This window comes from Stegodyphus dumicola, chromosome 2, assembly GCF_044657685.1.
Source record: "Stegodyphus dumicola isolate Sdum_Otavi_A_Nest chromosome 2, ASM4465768v1".
Taxonomy (NCBI): Eukaryota; Metazoa; Arthropoda; class Arachnida; order Araneae; family Eresidae; genus Stegodyphus; species Stegodyphus dumicola.
Window position 1 is genome coordinate 101,880,703 of NC_140769.1, and position 22,416 is coordinate 101,903,118.

The 22,416-nt window shown below is 32.9% G+C and overlaps 1 protein-coding gene across 1 annotated transcript in view; it reads right to left on the reverse strand.

Annotated features, from left to right (window-relative positions):
* The window catches only part of LOC118187490 (uncharacterized), a 65,743-nt gene that overhangs the window by 18,549 nt on the left and 24,778 nt on the right, over positions 1-22,416 (reverse strand). Inside the window, exons 3-5 of the mRNA XM_035357725.2 lie at positions 20,402-20,558; positions 8,599-8,784; positions 3,330-3,577 (exon numbers count right to left, since the gene is read on the reverse strand). Of these exons, the coding sequence (XP_035213616.2) occupies positions 3,330-3,455 (126 nt within the window). The 5' untranslated portion in view covers positions 3,456-3,577; positions 8,599-8,784; positions 20,402-20,558. The remainder of the gene's footprint in view (positions 1-3,329; positions 3,578-8,598; positions 8,785-20,401; positions 20,559-22,416) is intronic.

Genomic DNA, 22,416 nt, shown 5'->3' on the forward strand with positions numbered 1-22,416 from the left:
ATAAAAATTTCTCCTCTTTAATATCCTGCCAGTTGCGCATTTCTGGATGGGCTCCAGCACCACTTGTTCATTCACTGACTTCATTTGGCCAAACTTTAAAATTTTGCATTTTCTGTTGAAACCTGTATGCATATCAATTTGTGTCCAATTTGCTTTACTTCTTCTTAGTGCATCTTTTTTTCCCTTTATCTTAGCGTTTATTTGCATTTCACAGTATCTTTCTTTTAAATCTAAGTAAGTGTATAGTAGAGAAAATTATTGCAAGATTTTATTGGAAAACTTATTATTTTCAGAAAATTAAGAACGAGGTACTCAGAGGTGAAGTAATATTGGTAATTCAATTTCACTAAAATTGCAAATAAAACTTCTATTTTTTTTAGCCTTATATATGATTGCTTTAAATGGATTACAATAAAAACTACAATCTTTCTAAAGTTGTGAGTTAAAACGTTTCACGATTTTTAGGTGTAGTTCTGAATGGGGGAAAAGTGCAAAGATTTTAATTTTCGTATCTAGAATCTTTTTCTAGAAATTCTCTCGGGTTGCGTAATGGGAAACCGCACATTGAGTTCATCAATGTTAACGAATTCCGCTTACTGTGCATGCTCAATGGTGTACCGTTGGCGTCAGAGGAAATACTGGAGACTAAGCGGCATAAGCAACCCTACAACAAGCCTGTTAGTCATGTTGATTTGACTGTTTTACAATTGTTGAAATACTACGGAAATTTGTTTGTGCTTATTGAATGTGCTTCTGTTTCATTTCCTTTTGGTTTATTTTGTTCATAAACATTACATTTAATATCGGTTATTTGGAAATAGGGTCAGTTTGAATGCCTAGCAGGCATCAAACCACATACTTGATCTGTTTTATATGTATAGATTGATTATTCCAATAAAGCCCACTTATTTGACTTTAATTCAGTAATTTAAACTGGATTTATTCTTTAATTTGCTAAAGTAAATACAAATGGTACGCATGGTAAATACTCAATTGCTTTTATTCCTCAGAAGTATAATTAATAAGCATTCAGCTAATATATTTTGTAATGATTTTCTTGCTTTGGAATCCTTCTTAAACCGAAATTTGTTATTTTACAATCGATAGTTACATTTTAAGTAATGAAGCAACATACAACCTGACACGTTTTAAAATCCCGAAATGTTTACGCCCAGATAACACAATATCAACCGTATACCGTATTTATCTTTTTTTAAAATTGAGCCACAGCTGTAATTGCGCCAACTTCTACCCTGGGCATGCGCAGTAAACGAAATTCGTTTAACATTGATCAACTCAATGTGCGGTTTGCCATTACGCTCTCGGATTCGCTGAGGACAAAAGTTTTAGAACAATATTCTTCGGTGTCAGAAAAATTTGCTTCCTGATTTTGGATTCTAATTTATTAAAAACCTTCTTGATTACAGAGGCTATTCGAACATTTTTTAGACGACTTTGCTTTGCTATAAAAAAATCGCCTGCTTGGAAAATTCGTTTTTAACTGAAACTATATTTTCTAAAGTGTAAATTATTATCCGCTGTTTCACAATTTTGTTTTCATGCAAAACGGCACTTTTAAAGAAGCAATGGATGGAAGGCTATGTTTGTGCTCTTTCCGAAGAAACATATTCGTATTTAGTTATTAAAAATGTTATGAAAGCCATGGTTTTTCGGTATCTAAAACAATGATAGATAATATTATCAATAAAAAAGGAAAAAGAAAACGTCAAAGTTTGGCTTCCAGGAGAAAATTTGTTCAAAATACCTATTTAAAGAAAAAACAGAATGTTTGGAATGTTGCAATGATAAGAACTTTAATGTTAACATAATATCTTGTAAGTCAAAGGACTTAATAATTAAAATGATCAGTGACAACTGTAAACCAGTGACTAATGCTGATTTGAATTTTAGAAAGGCGAAAAAACATAATGTGCATCGCTTTTCTCCAAAACATGTTGCCGAACGCAGAACGCGCTGCAAAATTCTTTATGAGAAACAATTATTCGGACCGAAATGTAGAAAAGTTATCACAATAGATGAATCGTGGGTATATTTAAGTGATTGAAGTAGATCCATTTATTATCACCAATCAGAAATATTTAAATATTAGAACCTGGTTTAAAGAATCTAAAGAAAGTTTTTCAAAGGGCTTTATGATTGTTGCTGGTTTTTTATACAATGGCAAATTAAAAATAGTGGAGAAAACTGCAACCCCACGTATTATCAGAAACATATTTTCTACCAAATTTTCGAATATGAAATACTTTCTCGTTACCCACAGTGCCATCAATCAGTAGAACTGCATCAAGACAAAGCAAGCCGCCCCACGTCAAAATCCACTGTTAATTTCCTGGAAAAAATGGAACAAGAAACGTGTATCAAGGCCATATCTTTCACGTGTACCCCTAATTGAATCTCCTGATGTATCATGTACGGAGTTTTGCGCTTTTAAAAAGCAGATTGTCCAGATGTCAACCTACAACCCTCATTGGACTTTGGAAAGCTGTTCAAGAGGAATGGGATAAAATACCTATTTCACTACTAAAAAAAGCTTTATTGTCTTGGAAATAACAGAGTAGAAAGATAGTGACAAATAAATATTTAAAATACAAAAATTTTAGATAAACAGTTTGTGCAAATGCAAAGAAAATCATCTAAAATATGTGCGAACAGCCTTAACAGATGTGAAAAGTCCATAAATATTCTTCGTCTGAAGAGATAGCTCTTTGAAACGGAGATATCAATTACTCAGATACTTACGCTTCCAACCGTATTTTGCTATTCAAAAGGAAAGGAAGGTTTAGTTACATATTCCACAACTAGTATCAAGCCAGTTTGACTAATGTCTCAAAGAAATTTGCATTTTAGGCTGCTATTTTAAAATAGGCACACCAAAGCCTTTCCCCTGTTTGTAATCGTAGCATGTGCCGTCATCACCAAACAGCAATTATTTTCTGCACATCATTTGAGACCTTAGTTCAAGTCAACCTTTATTCGTGCGCTTTTTATACAGCAAAATACCTTAAAAAGAAATGAAGTGTGGAAATAAAACAATAAGAAAATCGATCATCTGTCGTTTGTATGATTACGAGGCAAGCCGGAGAAAAGATAGTAATTCTGAAGTGCCTACTCCAATGTGAGAGAATTTTTTTACTGACTCTGTGATTCAGTTATATTAAGCACTTAAATTCATCTTATATAAGGCTGTGGCTGAGTTATGATTTCCCTGAAAATTTAGAAAGTTATTAGAGTTAAGCCTCGGTGAGTTCTGGTTGAATTTAAATTTTACCCATCCTACTGTGCAGACTGAACAAAATTCCATTACTTACAGTTGCACCTGCATCAAGAAGCATAGACACAATAGGTAGAGCGTTATCCACAGTATTCCGCAAAGCACCCAAAAGAACACCGTTTCCTAGCAAGCAAGTTGTGTTCGGATGATTGTCTCTTGCCATAAGGAGTTCCACTACATCTGGAGTGCACGTACTGCAAGCGAGTCTAAGAGGGTTGTCTCCGGATATGTCGCATAACTTTAGAATGTCGTCCGACGATTTCTCGATTAGCAGTTTTGCTCCTTCTGCAACATAATGCATACAACAGTTTTAAGTATTCAACAAAGTCAAAAGAAAAATAATTAAATAAATATCAAAATAAGGAATAAGTCAGAATCACAAGTGTACCTAGTGTATCTGTTCAGTGGCAGTTCACGTATGTTAAAAATATATATTCAGAATGTATAGCTTAAAATTTCCGCGGAGGAACGCTCTCAGAGACTAACTGAGTGTTATCTGCCCATAGAAAAGTCCCACATAGTAATTTTAAATCAGAAGTTACATCGAAAAATAATCAGTAAAAGCTACTCTGCTAGTTTATTTAAATATTCCAAAAGTCACGCAGAAGGGCACAATTTTATCGCTATGCGAATTTCCGTGATTATTTTCCTCCATTTTAGATAATTTTTATAAAATACTGTAAAAACAGAAATTTTCTGAGAATTTTGCGATTCTCTTATTATATTTTTAATTTTTATGTAAACTGTTAGATTATTTTTTCATTTCAAAAGTTTAATTCTACCTTCTACTAGACTACATATTTTCAGTCAATCTTATTCGAGAACTCGAACTAGAATTTTGGATCTTAAATTATCATCCCAGAATTTCGTTAGATTTTTGGAAGTAATAGTATAAGAAGTTCCAAAGTTAAAAGTACTGGGTCGGTGCGTAAGTGCACGCTCCATTGTGAAGCCTTCGTTTTTTGTCATTCAATTGTTTCTGTTCGGCTTAGGGCTTGATTGTTCTGCACAGGAGCTTCAGTGTTGCTAACAGCTTGTTTTGGCTAACCCGTTTGGAGTGCCAAATAGACCAAAGTGAACATTTTTAACATTTCCATCGCCCCTTCTGATAACCGATCTTTCCCTAACAACATTTGTAAAGAACTTATTTTATTCTAACTAATTATTTTAGTTTCAGAAGCTTTCCTTTCCCTTCTGATTTCAGTTTCCTGCAGAAAATAAATTTAAAATCTAAGTGAGTTCGGAATCAGTATTTAAGCACAGTTTTAAGCAGAGTTCGAGGAGGAAAGTTAGTTGAGTTTATGTCGCGTGCTTGAAGTAGTAGCTTTGTATGTGAATAGCTGGTGTTTAGCCACTCTCTATAGATTATATTGATATTCTAGGTTCGGCTTTCCTGTGTGCAGCCGATTTAGCGGTTTAGATAAAGAAAGAGCCATTCGTGTAGATAATCTTTACTTTTATTGTCGCTTCTACATTTTATTTTCTGATCAATTTACTCAGCCACAAGCGGTGGTAGATCGTGAGCACCGAGTGAATGCGTTTATGTTTAGTTCAAACAAAAAGGTTATTTATACCTTCTTTTGCAGTCATCTGTTCTTCCAAGACCTAGCGAGAATTCGCTATTTAGTCTTTTCAGTAGGGTCTACAGTGTATGAACATACAAGAAGAATCTACACATTCAAGGGCTAGTTTCATGGCAAAACTTCTCTTAGCAACTGGCTAACAGATTTCTTCAATTCGAAACTACAGCAGTTCTACAGAAGAGGCATTGAACTCCTACTTAAACGCTGGCAAGGATGATTGACAAAGATGGTGATTACATCACTGACAGAGTGAGTGAGTGATTGCTGATTTATGATGTAACGTATTACTGTCTTGTTATTGTGGACTGCATTGTTTTATAATATGACTATGGTAAAAACGGTAACTCAGTGGAAAACGGTACAAACTTATACACTGACCCAACAGCTCTCAGTTGCCTCTCAAATGCGACGAACCGATGCCAGGATAAATCTTTTTTCTAAATTTAAACATATGCTACTTTATGGAAAAGAAATCTGTATAAATGAAAATATACAATATTATATTGTCATGCACGGGTAGCATGTTCCACGACTTAACATAGATAATAATGAACACTAGGTAAATAGCATATTCGTATAAATACATAAGAAGGTTTAATTTAATTGATAAATTTGCAAAATCAATTATTATTTTTAGAGCTTGAAAGAGGAAAATTGTCAATGCCGTCGTCGGGATTTCAACTCAGGACCTTCCGATTAATCAAGTGCTTACAATCACAGCACTAAGGCATTAATTGAGGAATATGAAAGTTTCTTATAAATTATGCAAAATAAGACATGAGGAATGTTAACTAAACTAATAATAAAATATGCTGCATAATACAGTGCATTGTATACTGCATCATTAACAAATCAATGGGAAACTTATTGATCATTAAAGAGCATTAAGAAGAAAACTCTAATAACCGCAATATGCTACAGTATTAATTTTGAAGTCAAACAACAAAAATCAGCGTTATATTTTCAAATTTTCACAGGACTAGTTTCGATAGTTTTACCGAACCATCATCCTCAGCTTCAAAAGCGCAAATGAAAAAATGTTTTTTTGAATTTGAAAATATAAGGCTTATTTTTTTTGTTTGACTTCTAAATTAATATTTGTTAGGCGTGTATCTTAATTATGCTACGGTATGTTACGCGTAGCCGAACCTCCGCTGTTGACAATGAACCATTGCTTCGTCACAGAAACTTGTATAGGAGCATAATTGTTGAATTTTTTGTCAATCTGATATAAGAACCAAATAGTTATAATGTAGTAAACACGAATTGACGTCCGGTCAACGATTTTCTTTAACCAGCTGCACATTCACGTATGCATAACTTTGCTTTTTCTGATCAAATTTAAATTCTGTTCCACTAATGTGACCCAAGCTAATGACTGTTATGACTATGTCAGTTCTGATAGCTATACCACCATCTAAAAGCATCATTAGAGTATACTGTCACTCTTACTAAAAATTAAGTATTTTGCGATTTTAACTTTATCTGCAACACATGAGTAAGAAATAAAGTGCTCCTTCATTTCTTAGTCATCCTTAAAAACTGTATGTTAAGCACAATATAAAATGCTGTTTTGAGGGTAATAGAAAGAGGACAGGGTTCAGACGATGGCATATGTATCCCTAATATCATTGCGATAGATCTTAAAAGACGCTATCTTCATTCATATCAGTTAAGGAAGGTAATGCTGCGCATGCCTGAATGTGCAATTAAATCAGCGAAACGGTGGACTGGATGTCAGTTCATGTTTATTCCATTGTGATTAGCCGGCCGTTGTGCCATTCTGATATATCGAATTGTTCGAACATTTAAATAGAAGTTTACTGATTTCCGTTGCGTAGCAAAGGCTGGTTACTTAAGTTTGTTTTATGTTAAATGTACCAGTAAAGCCTGTAGGGTTTTATGTTAATTAACCATTTATCTTAATACTGTTACAAATTTTGTATATATATATGTAAATACTTTTAGTGAAATTGTATGTGAAACTGTAGTATCTTTTGTATGCACTTTGCATTGCGTTGCGTTTAACGTTTTTGGGATTTTGAAGTGCTAGCTACTGATCTACTGATTGTGCTGTGTCATAAAGAGAAGAGCTGTACGCGTATATTTGTGGAAAATTTCAAAACTGTAAAGTATTTCGCTATTGAAAGCAAATTTTATCAAGCTTTCATGAGTTCTGGGTGCATTTAATCCATTACGAGCTCGTACGCACGCAACAATATCTTGCCTTTCCTTTCCATTTCTACTTAGATCGTCTCCAACCGAGACGCAAATTAGTTAATGCAAAATAAAATAAAATAAAATTAGTTAATGCTTTATTACACTACTGACCAAAATAAAGGGGGAATTGAGATTTTTAACGTCTCACCAGAGGTTTTTTTTATTTTATCTGAACACATATAGACTCCCCGTGCACCACAAATGTACAACACGGGGTTTACAGAAGTAAGTTAACTAAAACATTAAAAGTTGCATGCATAAATAAAACTAACAAAAGCAGAGAACAGCAGTCTGTACTTTACGAAAACAGATAAGTTCACTGGCTAAGTCACTCCGAACATTTTCCAATCTTTCTCCACACATAATATGGGGCCATCAAATGTAGGGCATGAGAAAATCAAATGTTCCACATCCTGAGGTACTCCTTTTGAACATTCACAAATTCTTTCATCTTAGATTAAAACGAAACAGGTAACTTGCAAATTTACCGTGACCAGATAAAAACTGAGAAACTTTAAAATGAATAAAGAGGAAAGACTCGGAATGCAGTCTGTGATAAATAGAAGGAATGAACTTTTTGATCTCAGCATTACAAGATAAAATATATTCCTCATTCCACTTAAATAAAAGCTTCTTATAATGAAAGGATTTCCAATATCTCTTTGGAATACAAATGTTGACATCAATGGGTAAGTTTAAGGCATCTTTAGCTAAGAAATCAGCTCTTTCATTTCCATAAAAACCGGGATGAGCACGCACATAAGCAAAGCAGATATCGGTTCCTCTATTTCTAAACGAACTGACAGTTAATAAGAGTTTTGATAACTAATTTGTCACAGCTGGTAATATTGTTTGAAAGGTGAAGAGAAGAAAGGGAATAAAAACAAATAAGGTACCTTGGGGATGCTGTCCCATTATCCTTGATCCATACTCTCACTCTTCTCTCAGTTTACTGACTCCTGCTAATAAAACTTTTTTTGTCTTTTTAACTTATTGCTTTGTTCGCACTTACTAACGAATACATGAAAACACTCACCAAAATCCTGATCGACATATGGATGGATGGCTCGCGAAATAAACATTTGTTTGATGCATTGCACAAGCTCTCTCTCTTAGCAAATTAGATATTCGCTGGCTATCTGAGCTGCACCTGATATGCACTCTGTTCAGGACGACAGAAGAACTGGAAATTATGGGAAATAATTAACGTAAAAAAATATTACCTAAAATAAATCTCACAAATTTAACTATTGAAATTGTTTCACTTTTGTCTCGAACGCTCTTTAAATATAAATTTTTAGTATTTTTAGGTCAAAGGATTTCGAAAATATCATTCTTAATTACGGTACAAATACCGGTTTCACTACGAAAATAACCTATAAGTAATGATAATGAGATTCAACAATAACTTCATGTATTCATACTCGTGCAATAAAATATGCAATTTTGTAATGTATATAACGATAAAAAAGTAAATATATTCAATAACCGTTTTAATGTTACCTGAACAACTTTTCGAGCAAGCCTGGTGTAGAGGTGAATTTCCATCTCTAATCGTGACCTTTGCTCCATGGTCTAGCAGCAACTTTATTAACTCAACATCTGGAATTTCGGCAGCTAGGTAAAGTGGACTTTCTCGGTACTGATTTTCGGCATCTACGTCTGCACCTGCACTTAGTAAAACCTTTGCTGAAAACAAAAGAGAACTTCAGAAATTTAGCTTCCGAAATACAAATTTGTATTCAAATATGATTTACCAAAAGAGATCTAAAAGTTTTTTAGAAAATTAAACTTAAAAAAAAAAAAAAAAAATTAAAACTTTTAGATTCTGTTATGCCCAAAGGGGCATTTCCCATTTATTAAATATTATGTTCCTTTATTTATTAAATATCATGTTCTTTGCAGGTAACACTTACATGGACGGTAAGTGTTACCTGCGAAGAACAAGTACGGCAATACTTAAGAGCAGGTAGAAGAGTACACTTAAGAACAGGTAACACTTTTTAACATGAACGAACTTTATTTATTAAATATCCTGCTCTTCACACTTAAAACCATAAAATTGAATTCAACAGCAATATCAGAAAATATTTAAAAGAGCATATCTTTAGAAATTCCGATCCACAGTCCCGCGCGCAGGAAATAAAAATGTTTTTTCAACAGTGTTGCCACTGCTCGCTTTGAAATCGTTTAGTTTCTTAATCAAAAACTCAGAAATGCTTTGCAAAATATGAAATAGATAATAAAACAAGTTCCAAATTTGGGCTTCCAAATGCCCATATTCGTGTGGTGATGTACGTTATTCAGAATTCGATGACTCTAAGTACCGTTGTTTTATCACAAGGCGATAAACATATATACATTTATGCAGATTCTGAATTATTTAACTTCTTTAAATATAACACACGGCTCTAATATTTGGTGTCAATAATTTAAAAAGTAATTCGCTGTTTATAGTGAATCAACGCAAAATAGCCAAAACGAAATGAATAGCCCTTCTGCGCTAACGTCCTCTGGGATTTTATATTACGTTCAAAGCGGCTTTTTTTTAACGTTTTGTGGGTTACCATTATTTATTAAATGTCATGTTCTTCGTAATTAAAATTCAATTCAACAACAATATCATAAAATAATTTTAAAAAGGTACACCTTTAGAATTTCCGATACAGCGTCTCTCCCGCGCTGAAGATATTTTTTCCCCGTACAGTGTTGCCATTGCTCTCTTTGAAATTGAATTTTGAGTTTGTTAAAAAAATTGCTTAAAGTTTTAGATTCCTTATAGCCTGGATGTCGACAAATCACCGATTTTTATTTTCGCACATACACATACCAAAAATCATCCTTTTGCAGACAAGATATTTTTAAATAATAGTGAGAACACAATAATTTCCACGTACACGGGTTTTAAAAGTATCACGTAAGCATTTTGGATAGGATAGTATAAGCGGCGCAGAGTTGTTTGCAGGGTAGAAGCTAGGAACAGGAATGGGGTAGTTTTTTGCAAAGAGTTATTTATGCCTAATAGTCGTAGAAAGTAATCTAAGCTGTGATTGGTTAATTTTAGTTTTAATTACCTTTTTCAAGCAGTGTTATGTAACATGGAAAGATCTCGAATTTGGGAGAACAGATGAATTTAGAGGGAATATATAAAATTTAGAATCGTTAATTTTAAGGTCACCAATTATTTCTTAAAGCAGCCATCGTATTTTGTTTTATCTTATAAATACATATATATATATATATTCCTATATTTTCCTTTATATCTTATAAATGCATATATACTCATATATATATATTCCTTATAAATACATACACACATATATATATGTAATATTAAAAGCACAAGGAAAGGAAAAGCCGGAGCAGAGTCGATGCGTGATTAGACCCATATTGAAGAAGATTTTGATTGCGTAGTATGCTAGTAATGCTAACTTGGTAACATCTAAAGAACTTGGCAGTCGAGGCAGTTTTAATTCCATTTTTATTTCCAATTGATATTTGTGGCCACAATCACTTGGCACTCTAGTCGTGCCTTTCCACAGAAGATTTACATTTTTATATATTGTTAAGATAGAAAGCAAGCCAGCGAAATTACATCTTAGCAGAGTAGAGGGCAAAAGCTGAAGTGCGTAGTTATGCAAGATGGAGGCACGCGAAGAGAAAAGTTTTGGTTTACAAGGACAGTTTCAGTTCCCAATGATTACGCCATCAGAGCCGCGCCGATCACAGAGTGATCCAGAAATGACGCAATGCAAAGAAGTTATTACGATTTTAGAATAGAGAGGAAGAATTAATGTTTATAGTTTAATCTATAATTTTGATTCATATATTTTTATCTTACATATATATATTTAACGGAAGTCACAGACTACTTTCCCAGACTGGGACAATGGCGCAGCTAACGTACAAATACACGAACGGCAAAAAGACGACCTCCTACAAACAATTAGTTAGAAAAAAGCCATGGAAGTATACAGACGATTTGAGAATTGAAAATTTTGTTTAGTTTTTGAAAGTATTTGTTGCCTATAAGACCGAAAATGTTCGGAAAAGGAGGAGATAATGATATGTCGAGTGAATTATTTTTGCTATCCAAGCGTCGATATTGCCAAGTATTTAGGTTGTCATATTGGAAAATGCTAATTTATTAGACCAGGCAATGGAACGTGACGATAATAGTTGTGGCATAAGGTGCTTAAAGGAAAGCAGTGACCAAAATGTTTGATCCAAAACGTATTCAGCCAAATATTGTATCTTTTACCTTACTGTGCCAAAAAAACTCATAAAACATAAGAAATTTTTAATAAAATAAACAAGCTTTATATTTTTAATAAATTTAATTGAAATTACAACATTTATTTTTCAACTTTGATACTGTCGGTCCCTCAGACGGAAAATACACTGTCGGGACGTCGTGCGTAATGTATAAATTTACAGGTACATTTACAGGTTTTATAAAAGTAAAAGAATTCGCTGTTGATATTCTATTGATAATCTACAAATTAATCGTGGGATTTTTGATACCCAACAGCGAACTTTCTGATGAAATTTTAAAATTACGGTACATTTAAAGGTTTTACAAAAGTAAAAGAATTCGCTTTTGATATTCTATTGATAATCTACAAATTAATCGTGGGATTTTTGATACCCAACAGCGAACTTTCTGATGAAATTTTAAAATTACGGTACATTTAAAGGTTTTACAAAAGTAAAAGAATTCGCTGTTGATATTCTATTGATAATCTACAAGTTAATCGTGGGATTTTTGATAGCCAACAGCGAACTTTCTGATGAAATTTAAAATTTCGTAAGATATCTAAAACAGGACTGCATTGCCAAACATAGGTAGATATGAATAATTTTAGTTTCATATTCCCACTTATTTAGCAGTTCATCCTTTTTAAGATTTTATATTTCTAAATGAAACAAGTACTCGTAGTCCATATTGTTTTGTTTCGAATAATATCAATGTTTTATCAAAAACACGTCTTCAGTTTTTCAGTAAAATTGCAATCTTCACTTATGCAAATTTTAAACGAATTTTGTCGAAAAAATATAATGAATTATACACTTTTAAGGAGAAAGTTTCTGAGTTAAAATCAACAACTTTTCCTGCAGACGAAACAAAACCCGCGCTTTAAGAATTCTTGCTAGGATTGCCTTAGGCTAACAAAATATTTGCACGACGTTTGGCCTTCCAAAACATTACAGTATGTCTTTCGAAGTTGACTATAATCAAATTCTCAATGCTTTATTTAGTTTCCACTATAAATTTATTTTTCTTTAAACACAAACTGAGATTATTTGAAGTATATATATATATAAACTCAAATACTCACTCTAAATCATTTAACTGATAGGGATATGATAATTTGTTCCTAAACCTGAGAAGGTGGTATAAGTTGGATGACTATCAGTTGAAGGATTTTTACATAGTGTAATTACTAAGCTGTATATAATGTAAAAAGCTAATTGTCTTCAGACTTATGCTGTTACTATGCTCTTACTAAAAAAATGGGCCTATTTCATAATCTTTAGTCTGTCAAATAGCTCTTTGACAGTGTAAATTCCTTTTTTCTTAAATTCTTCATCGTTACAACACGACAATTAGCCAGAAATTAATTAATTGCCATTCACTAGTATTTTCAAAAATTTTAAAAGACGGTTTCACTCAAATAAGAGCTCCACAGCATACGGCCCTCAAGAATTCCTAGTCTCTCCCACACCATAAATTACTTCATACAAGTCTTCCCGACTGATATAATTCAAAGCCCCCGCTGCCGCTAAAGAATTTTTCTGAACACAACCCTTCTGAGTCAGACTCGAAGAAAACACTTTGCCCACTCCCAACTAGAAGGAACGTAAGTTAATTAATGCTTTTTCTGGCCTTTATATCTTCATGTACATTCACTTTTCTTATTCTACATATTTTTTATTTTTTGATTTGTTTTTACAAAGATTGCATTATTTTCTTATATTTTGTAATTTTCAAATGTTTATTTCAACTACTTTGAATTATGTTTCATAATGACAATTTCCAATGCTTAATTTTTACAAATAATATTGAACTCAAATGCATAAACACGAGGGTGTCGGGGAATGCTTACTCAAGTAATATCACATTTACTGCAGAAATTGCTTTTCAGTCAAAATTGAATTAGCTAAAATACTTAATCGGAATGAGTTCTTTGAATCTCTGCATTGGTTCTTAATCCCTTCTATTCATGAAAATGTTTAGCCTGACTTGAATTGCCGGTTTGGGATCGCCTTATTGCTCGAGTAAAGGACGAAACACCTTCGTATTTATTTCTTAATTATTGTTCATTGAACGGGAGTTGGTTTGTTCCCCTTGAAAATTCAACTAATTTCCAATCAATGGCAATGATTACTTAGTGTCCACAATAATGTCCATCGAAAGAGAGCCCAAGGAAATTGCATCCAAGCAGCAGACAGAGAGAAGCTTCACTGTGCCGTTATCCAATATGGAAGCTCACGAAGAGAAAGGTTTTGGTTTAGGTTAGAAAAGTTTCAGTTCTCAGAGTTTAGGTTCCCAATTGACTACGTCATCAGCGTTACGCAAGGCCTTGTGGCATCGATTAATCTAGAAATGGCGAAGTCCACAAATGTTATTTATAGAATAGAGAAACTAAATACCCGAATTAAAAAGCGATTAATAAATTAAATTAGAAACCTGATTTACTTATTTTTTTATGTTACATTTCAGTACTTCTAAATTTTGCTTTCATTACAATTTTTAGTCGATTAGAATTGTATAACGTGCTACTAAGCTCATTAGAATATTTATTCCTCAGTTGGATTTCTGTAAAATAATATCTACAAAAGTCAAATAAGTGTGTTCGTTCATTTGCAAATCCAAAATACAAAAGTTCGAACGTCTCGTGAAAAGTAGTATTGGCTTTAGTATTTCGGACACCTCAGCAATATTTAGAAGGAAAAAAAGGTTTTAAATCATCAGTGAATTACCGCTTAGGACAGGGGTTCCCAAAGTATGCACCGTCCTGGGGAGCCGTGATGTAAGGCCAAGGACGCCGGGAACACGAAGAAACAAGACTTGTGTTGAAAGCTCGGCTGGATTTTTTTATTAATTATACTTTTATTAAAATTACATTATAATTTTAAAAAATAAAATTTTATTTTTAACATTTTTATTTTTCCTTTTAATCTTGACTGACCGAAATTTTAATACATAATTTTAAGTCCTTCTTACTCTCAATATCGTTTTTTAAAGTGCTATTCTATTCTGTCACTTAGTTCTTTCAGTTTTCAATAATTTTATGTTGTTTCGTCAGATTGTACTCGATTATTCTCATATGTTTTTGCACCTATCACTTCCTGTCACAAGACTGCAGTATTTAGCTTCATAGCAGTGGCATCTGTTGGAGCTTCGTTTTTCCGCTTGCGACCGTCAGTATCAAACTCAGCAACGGATGGGGAAGATCATACAACCTTATATGTAAGTCTACGGGAAAAAAATTCATGAAATATTGAAATAAATAGATGAATACATACCGATATTTCACAAAATGAAAAAATTCTTACTAAACAAGAAAGCTGATAGTAACGATGGTTCAAGTTTGAGTGACAAGGCTTCGAAACTGCCGTAGAATAAAAGAGGCGAAAACAGCGTAATTACAGGGAAAGTTACTTTGATTTTGCTTTTATACTTCAGTAGATGTAAATAACGATGAAATACAACGATGGCAGATGTATGCACCTAAGTAAGCTAAAGGAACATCTTGAGACCATTCACTCTTAATTGTTCGATTAATCTTGCAATTTTTTTTCTTGGTAGGAGGTTTCAGGATTTACAAAAACAAGTGTCAATTCCGAGTAACAGATAGCATCTTTCAAGGTAGCTCACAGAGTGATGAAGTGAAAAAAACCGCACACTATCCCAGAAGAGCTGCTAGCGACATAGTTAATATTATGGTACAGAAACTCATTTCTAAGGTACCTGTATGCAATAACAATATTAAAATTCAATGTATAGCTCGTATGTACAAAGAATTCAGTGTATAGCTTAGAATCTCAATGATCAGTTGATAGAGAAAATGAAACAAAATGAATTCGGTCCGCAATTAAATGAGGCTACTGGCAGTAATAAAGATGCAAATCTTATACATTATGTACGCTTCCTGGATGGTAATGTCGATGATCTTCTGTTCTGAAGGAGCATCATTGGAAATGCAAAGGCTTATTCGAAATGCTTCACAAATTTGTAAAGGAAAATGTTTTTTTTTTTTTTTAATTGAAAATTTTAAATCCTTGCGCACCACATAGTATTACACAAGGCTTACAGAGGTAAGTAAAAAAAAAAAAAAATACAACAACACAAACAAAATAAAATAAACTTACAAATTCACAGATGATACGTAAGAGATAAATTTACAGAAAAAAGAGAAAGCCATTTTATGTTGGACAAAAACATGAAGAGGGGAAGGAAATGTAATATTCACAGAGTTTAACTTAGAAATGAGTTCCTTTCGTCCTTCCTTGAGCTTTAAACAATAGAACAACAAATGTTCGACATTTTGCACTCCCTCGAAACTGCATGAACACAAGTCTGTACACAAGTCTGCTGAGTAGCCATTTTTGAACGATGAAGATTAAGTTAAATAATTTTAAGAACAGAAATGGGAAAGTTAGCCATAATTAATTTGAGAAATTATTCTATTCTTCATAAAAATGTGAGAAGGACAATTTTCCGAGAAAGGCTTATGCTTGACATAACTTTCTTGCCAACATCCTTGATTTTGCTATTATAACAAATGCAATTTACACAAGCTTGGGTTTCTTGAGTTTGGCAGTGCTCACTTTTATGTTCTTTTGCACATTTGAAGCAAGCAACAGAATTTCTGCAGTTAGCTCCTTTGTGATTATAGCCAAGGCATTTAAAGCATCTATTTATTATGATAAACTCCTCTACTTTACAAGCCGACCACTCAAAATGCAAATACCCCAAAGGTAGGCATTTTCTGTATAGCTCGGGTTTCATTTCGACAATGATATGCTTTGAGTTTTGGAATTTTTTAAGAGTAAAACAGAATTTCGTGTCATTAATACATTCATAACCATAAAAAATGTCAGGATTTTGATCAAAGAGAACAGTTAATACATCTTTATCATCAATTTCATTTGGCACATTTTTAATAAGTAGAGCAGGATTTTTCTGTCTTGAAAGAGAAGAAATTAGTTCAGGTTTGTTGTTGATTTCATCTTTTAGTTTATCACGATCAGTTGAGGAAGAGCATTGCACTAAAATTCTGTTATTCGAAATCGTCCTAATATTTTTTATACCTAATTTCTTTTCTGTCGGATTAATTTTTTCCTTCAAAAGTTTTTTAACATCAAGGGATGTAAAGTTTTCCAATCCAGCAGCTGCCGAAACAAGCAAATTACAATCATTTGACTGTTTGTTTACATTTTCTCCCCTAGATGGCGATACCACCTCAGCATAAGAAGGTCTCATAACAGAGGTTTTCAAACTTGCCACACAAGCTTCGCGATAATTAGCAGATTGTAATATTTCAAAATTTTTAATTATAAGAGATTTTAACTCACCCAAAGCCGTCCTAGCATGTTCACGCAGCTCACCGTTCATATTACATTTAGATGCAAGTGCTGTGTTGATAGTATCATAATGTTTTTCAAGAGACGTGTAAAACGCGTCAAGCTCTTTATCCGCCATCTTGAATTCCAAGGAAAATGATTTAGATTGGAAAAAATGCATCTGTGTATGTAGTGCTAGTGCTCAATCAATTTACCATCACTAGGCGGGACTACAGGCATTTATTTGCAGCAAAACACCGCATGCTGTGTAGACCCACTGCATTATTTACTGGCAGCCTTTTGCATCGAAGTCACTTAGTCCTCAATTAAGTATGGCATTAGAATGTTTCATAAACGTAGGAAACTACATAAAAACTAGACCGCTGAAAGCATTTTTTTTTTTTTTTTTTCAAAAACCTGTGCAAGGATATGGAAGCTGACTCACGGCTGTGCTATACTATTTCAGTTCACGATGGCTTTCGCGTGACAACTTCCAGTCTCGTGCTTTCAGACGACATCAAGAATTTCACACTTTTCTGCAAGAGGAAGGCCATGCGTTCGCTCAGAATTTTGCCGAACCAAACTTTCTGCTCACACTAGAATATTAGGGTGGCTTTTTTCACAAACTAAAGTTCTTGAATATGTCGCTACATGGAATCTGTCTGTTTTTGAGTCTGTCACTACTTCTTGAAACTTGTAGGAAAAATTTCACTGTTTAGGAGAAAGCTGAAGTTGTGAGTAAAACAATTGAATGAAGGTGGTGCTCAAGATCGTTTTTCTACGTTGCACTAGTACACAACTTCTAATAAAGTTCTCATTCTATAGGAATTGCTGTTCCTTTTCATGAAACACCTTTCAAAACTCACTGTCCGGTTCGCAAAATACATTGCGGAACATAATGTAGAGAAATTTATGTTGAATCTCAGATGCTTTTCATTCGCAAGATGAAGAGAATTTAATTAGAAGTTTTGGATTTCAATCAAAATTTAGTATCTACCTCTAAGTCCTAAAGCTTCAAAGATCCTCATTCCCTTTGCGACGTACTATCTGCGCGAAACTTGGTTTTCAGCTGTCGCTCTAATAAAGACTAAATATCGTTCGAAAATCAATGTGGAGCAAAAAAGGAGAATACCTGTCTCAAATCATCTTCCGCGATTTTAAAACTATACGGGCATCAAGAAGCTCACATGTCACAATGTTTCCTTTATTTTTATGTTTCTGTTCAATTAAAATTATTATACTTTTTCACTAAGATGTTGTTTATATTTCTGTGCCTGATTATGGCTTTGGCAGAAATATTGCAACAAGGGCGCCTTAAAGAAAATAACCAAACTGAAAGTGCGCTGCGTACTAAAAACGTTTGGGAACCCCGGCTTAGGAGATTCAGCATATAATGGATTCAAGGTCATGAATCTCTGCTTTGCTTTCAAGTATGTGCGACAGAAAATTATTATTTGCATTTCCGCTTTAGCATTTCGTCAGATGAAAACGCAAAATTATTATTTTAATAAGTTCACATAATAATAATAATAATAATAAGTGTTATTATTTAATAAGTTAATATTATTTAATAATATTAGCTCAAAATTATTAATTTAATAAGTTCACATATTATTATGTGAACTTAGGGCTATTTTCCGATGAGACAAAATTACTAAATATGCTGTGAACTCCAAATTTTCCATTTACATGTTGCTTAAAGTTTCTGCAATTTGATCGTGCAGTTTTACAAAAATATGAAAATATTTCTCAAAAGATTTAACATTTTATAATTATGTGTGATAAAATTAAGTAACGAATTTTAAGATACATAACACTATTTTTAGAGAAGGATATTATAAATAATTATATTTTGAATTTATGTTGAACATTTTGAATTGTTGATAAGAATTTTTAAGTGAATGAAGTCATTTTGAAAAACTGCTATGAAATTTGATAAACAAAAAGTGTTTCTGATTATTGCTGTAGAAAATATTAAATGTTTCGACAGGGAATAGTGTAATAACATATAAAATAATTATCATAAGTAGTATGGGATTATGTTAGGTGATTTTAAAATGTATGGATGATTATTTGCTCAGATAAATTTTGAAGGCTCCCACTTTTATTTTTTTCGTAGCTAATAATTGTTTAATATAATGGCATGTAGTCAATTTTTTATGGAATTTAATAGTGCAGTTCAAAAAGGCCCGTTGCCCTTAAACAAGGAACGAAGGCCTTTATAAGTAACTGCCACAAGCATCCCCTAACCATTGGTGAAAATTTATACACTAATTCGTTAATGTGAATTTGCCCTTTAAGTTGAAATGTTTGTATCAAGAGAAAGCTGTGTGGTAAGTAAATTAGAAATATCGATAAAAAGGGAAAATCTAATAGTAATATTATTTCAAATGTGGATGTTTGGAATGAAAAATTAATTACATTATATTATTTTGAAATTTCGTGTGGTTTTGTGGTTATAATTAACAGACATATTAAACATTTTTATATTTGAAAAGTTGTAAAAGATCTTTCTTAAACAGATAGAATTATACAGTTTATTTATTTTCTTATTTTATATTCACAAAACTATATGAACCAATTATTGTAAGGCAGTGTAGAATTTTATATATCTTTAATTTTTGTGTATTTGTTTCTCATTTTATTTAACTAGTTTGATGATTTTTATGGCCATAAATTATAAATGCAAACTTTGATAATTATACAATTCTGGAAGCCATTTACCTTTATTAACGAACGAAGGCTTCTACGTGTAATTGTATTTAAGCATCCCACAGCCATCAGCAAGTTGTCATGCTGATTTGCATTGTAGAGGATTTGCCCATTTTGTCAAAGTTTATTTTATTATAGTACTGAATTTTCTATGTTTATTTAGTTCTGAATTCCATTTTAAATTGCTTTACAATTGAAAAATATGAATTATTTTATAAGAGTTAAATAATTAATTTTAATACAAATTTCATGAATATGTAAATGAAAATTTTGATTTTATATTGAGAACAACAATTTTTGCGAAAGACTTTCAAGCTAAGGATTGCAAAGTATTGTGATTACGATTATGATATTCAAGCAAAGATTTTACAGAACTGTGATCTCTTTCAGTTATTTCTAGAAAAAATCAGATCATTCCTTACAATATGTTTACAGAAAAATGAACTTGCAGACTTGTAAGATTTTAATAGCATTTTCAGTTTGCATTTATTGTTAAATCTGATGTCCACAAGATTTTGTTATTTTAAAAAATTGTTTAGATCAAAATGTTATGATATTTTTTTTTTAGTTGTATAAGTGTATTTGGAGCAGACTTTCTTCTTTTTATTGAGTATATTACATTCTCCATTCCTGATTTTGTAACGGTAAGATTACGTGCAGAGTTTTTTAAAATTATTATTTACTGTTAAACTCTGTCGGCATGAATAAAATCCGATGGCATAAGTATTTAGACAGGAGAGGTAAGAACATTAATTACTGAACATTTCCAAGTAAAAAAAGAGCTTACACCCTTTGGTATATTATTACACACGAATTCTGGGGAAATAAATACTTCTGAAGAAATAAAGATAACACGTTTCATTGCCTTCAAATCTTTATGTGTGACATTTATAACAAAGAAATTTCTAAAACATATCCACTTTTTCAATTACTTTTTACTTAGTTACTTTTACAATTAATTTCATTTTTAACAGTTCTCTAAGATTATTACTAATCAAACATGAAATGTCGTAGCTAAAATTACCTATTTCAGGTCTTCGGTAGTATATAGACAGTGTCAGGAGTGTCCCACCCTTGGCGAATCTGTAATCTGAATTCAAACCTTCATTCAAAACTTGTTTCACAGTGTTAACGTCATTAGTTTTAACAGCCTCCACAAACCTTTTAGCAAGCTCTCTCTTCTGAAAAAAAAAAAAAAAAAAAAAAAAAAAAAAAAAAAAATCACTTATAAAGACAGAAAAAGACAAGAAATCCAGTCCAACATTTTATACTGGATTAGTTACTTCGAAGAATTAAAAATTTCAAACATTCAAATACACTTCAAACCATTACATATTTTTAAAACATTTTTTAAAATTAAAAATGTCAAATATTACATAAGAAATTCTCTTCGAGTTATGTAAACATATGGTATTAAACTATCTGTTATTAATTATAATAAAACTATAAATAGTCATAAATGTTACAGATTGGATATTCAGCTAATAACCTCAATTAGATACGTTAATAAAATAATAAAATTAAGATTAAATTTTTAATATAGGCATTTCTTTTAAATCACTCAGTTTTGTAATCAATAACACATTGATTATACACTAACTACCAATAAGTATTTGGACAACTGGTGATAGAAAAGAAAAACTAACTTTATTTAAAATCAATAGTTGGTAGAGCCTCCACGAGAGGTAATTACAGCGTGGACCCTGCGGGGCATACTTTCCACAAGTCTTTGTATGACAGCTATTTTCTTCCACTTGGCTTGGAGAAGACATAGAAGTTCCTTCACCGATTTTGCACGGGTAGAGCACCCCTGAATTCGGCGATGCAATTCGTCCCAGAGGTTCTCGATAGGCAAGTAATCCTACACCTTCCACTTCTTAATCACACAGGCCACTGTGGATTTTGGGTACTTCAGATCCTAGATATGTCCCTTAAGGATCGGCCACATTTGTGATACCCGATAATTATACCTTTCTCGAAATCAGAGCTCCAAACTGCGAGGCATCTTGCATGCGACTAAAGCCGATGCTGTTTCCTACACGATATATACCTGCGGAGTCCGTGATGTACCTTAGGGCCGCAGATATCGTCATTTGCATAGGAGTCCAAATACTTATTGGTAGTCAGTGTATTTTAAAGGTAAACTGTAGATCTTATGCTTTGTTGAGTAGGATTGTATTAAACATGTAAAACATCTGAACTTTACTACAGGTGATCAAGTATAGACTAGGTGCTACCAAACTTGAAGGTTCTAAATGATACTGGTCTTGATGATCAAGCTAAGACCAGACTACGCTCGAAGGCTTATGAAATATAATTTAAATACCTTTAGCCGCTCTATTAGCATAGTTGCAAAAAGTCGACTGCCATAGTCCTAGTCCCGAGTTCGAAATCCGCAGAAGGCATAAATGTCTGCGAGTGTTTAGTATAGCATTGGGAACTAAAAATCGATTAGAAAGTCCTCTTGAGAGATTGCTGTTAGGAGAAGAGAAGTAGATCTTTGGGCCTGTTCCTCAAAATGCTTTTTATCAGGACTGAGACTGAGTTCTCCCCTCCTCCTGTAGATATAATTTGGTCGTCCAGCCTGGTGCACTTTGAGTAACTTTCTTGGTGATAAGACTGCTAAATGACTGATGAGTTTGGCCACTCCTGACAAATGCTTAGCTAGCAAAGTATCTAACCGTTGGGGGGGGGTTACAAATTTCCCACAGTAGCGACATTTTCAGAGCTAAATGGATGACAAATAAGGCAGTAACTTTACGGCGCTACAAATTTCGGAGATTAATTTTGCGAATTATCTAAAATTTCGCTAATGTTAAATACACAGATGAAAAATGAAATCACAACACCAAGAAGAGATTAGTTCAAAGGAAATCTAAACAAAACATTTGTCTAGGTAACATATTTCTTTGATTAATATTTCAAGATCATACGCTAAAGTATGCATGATAAGAACAATTTGAAATGCGAAATGCTGGTACATTCATAACCACTGTATTCGCCATAATACTGAATATAAAGCATGCACTGTGTCGTACA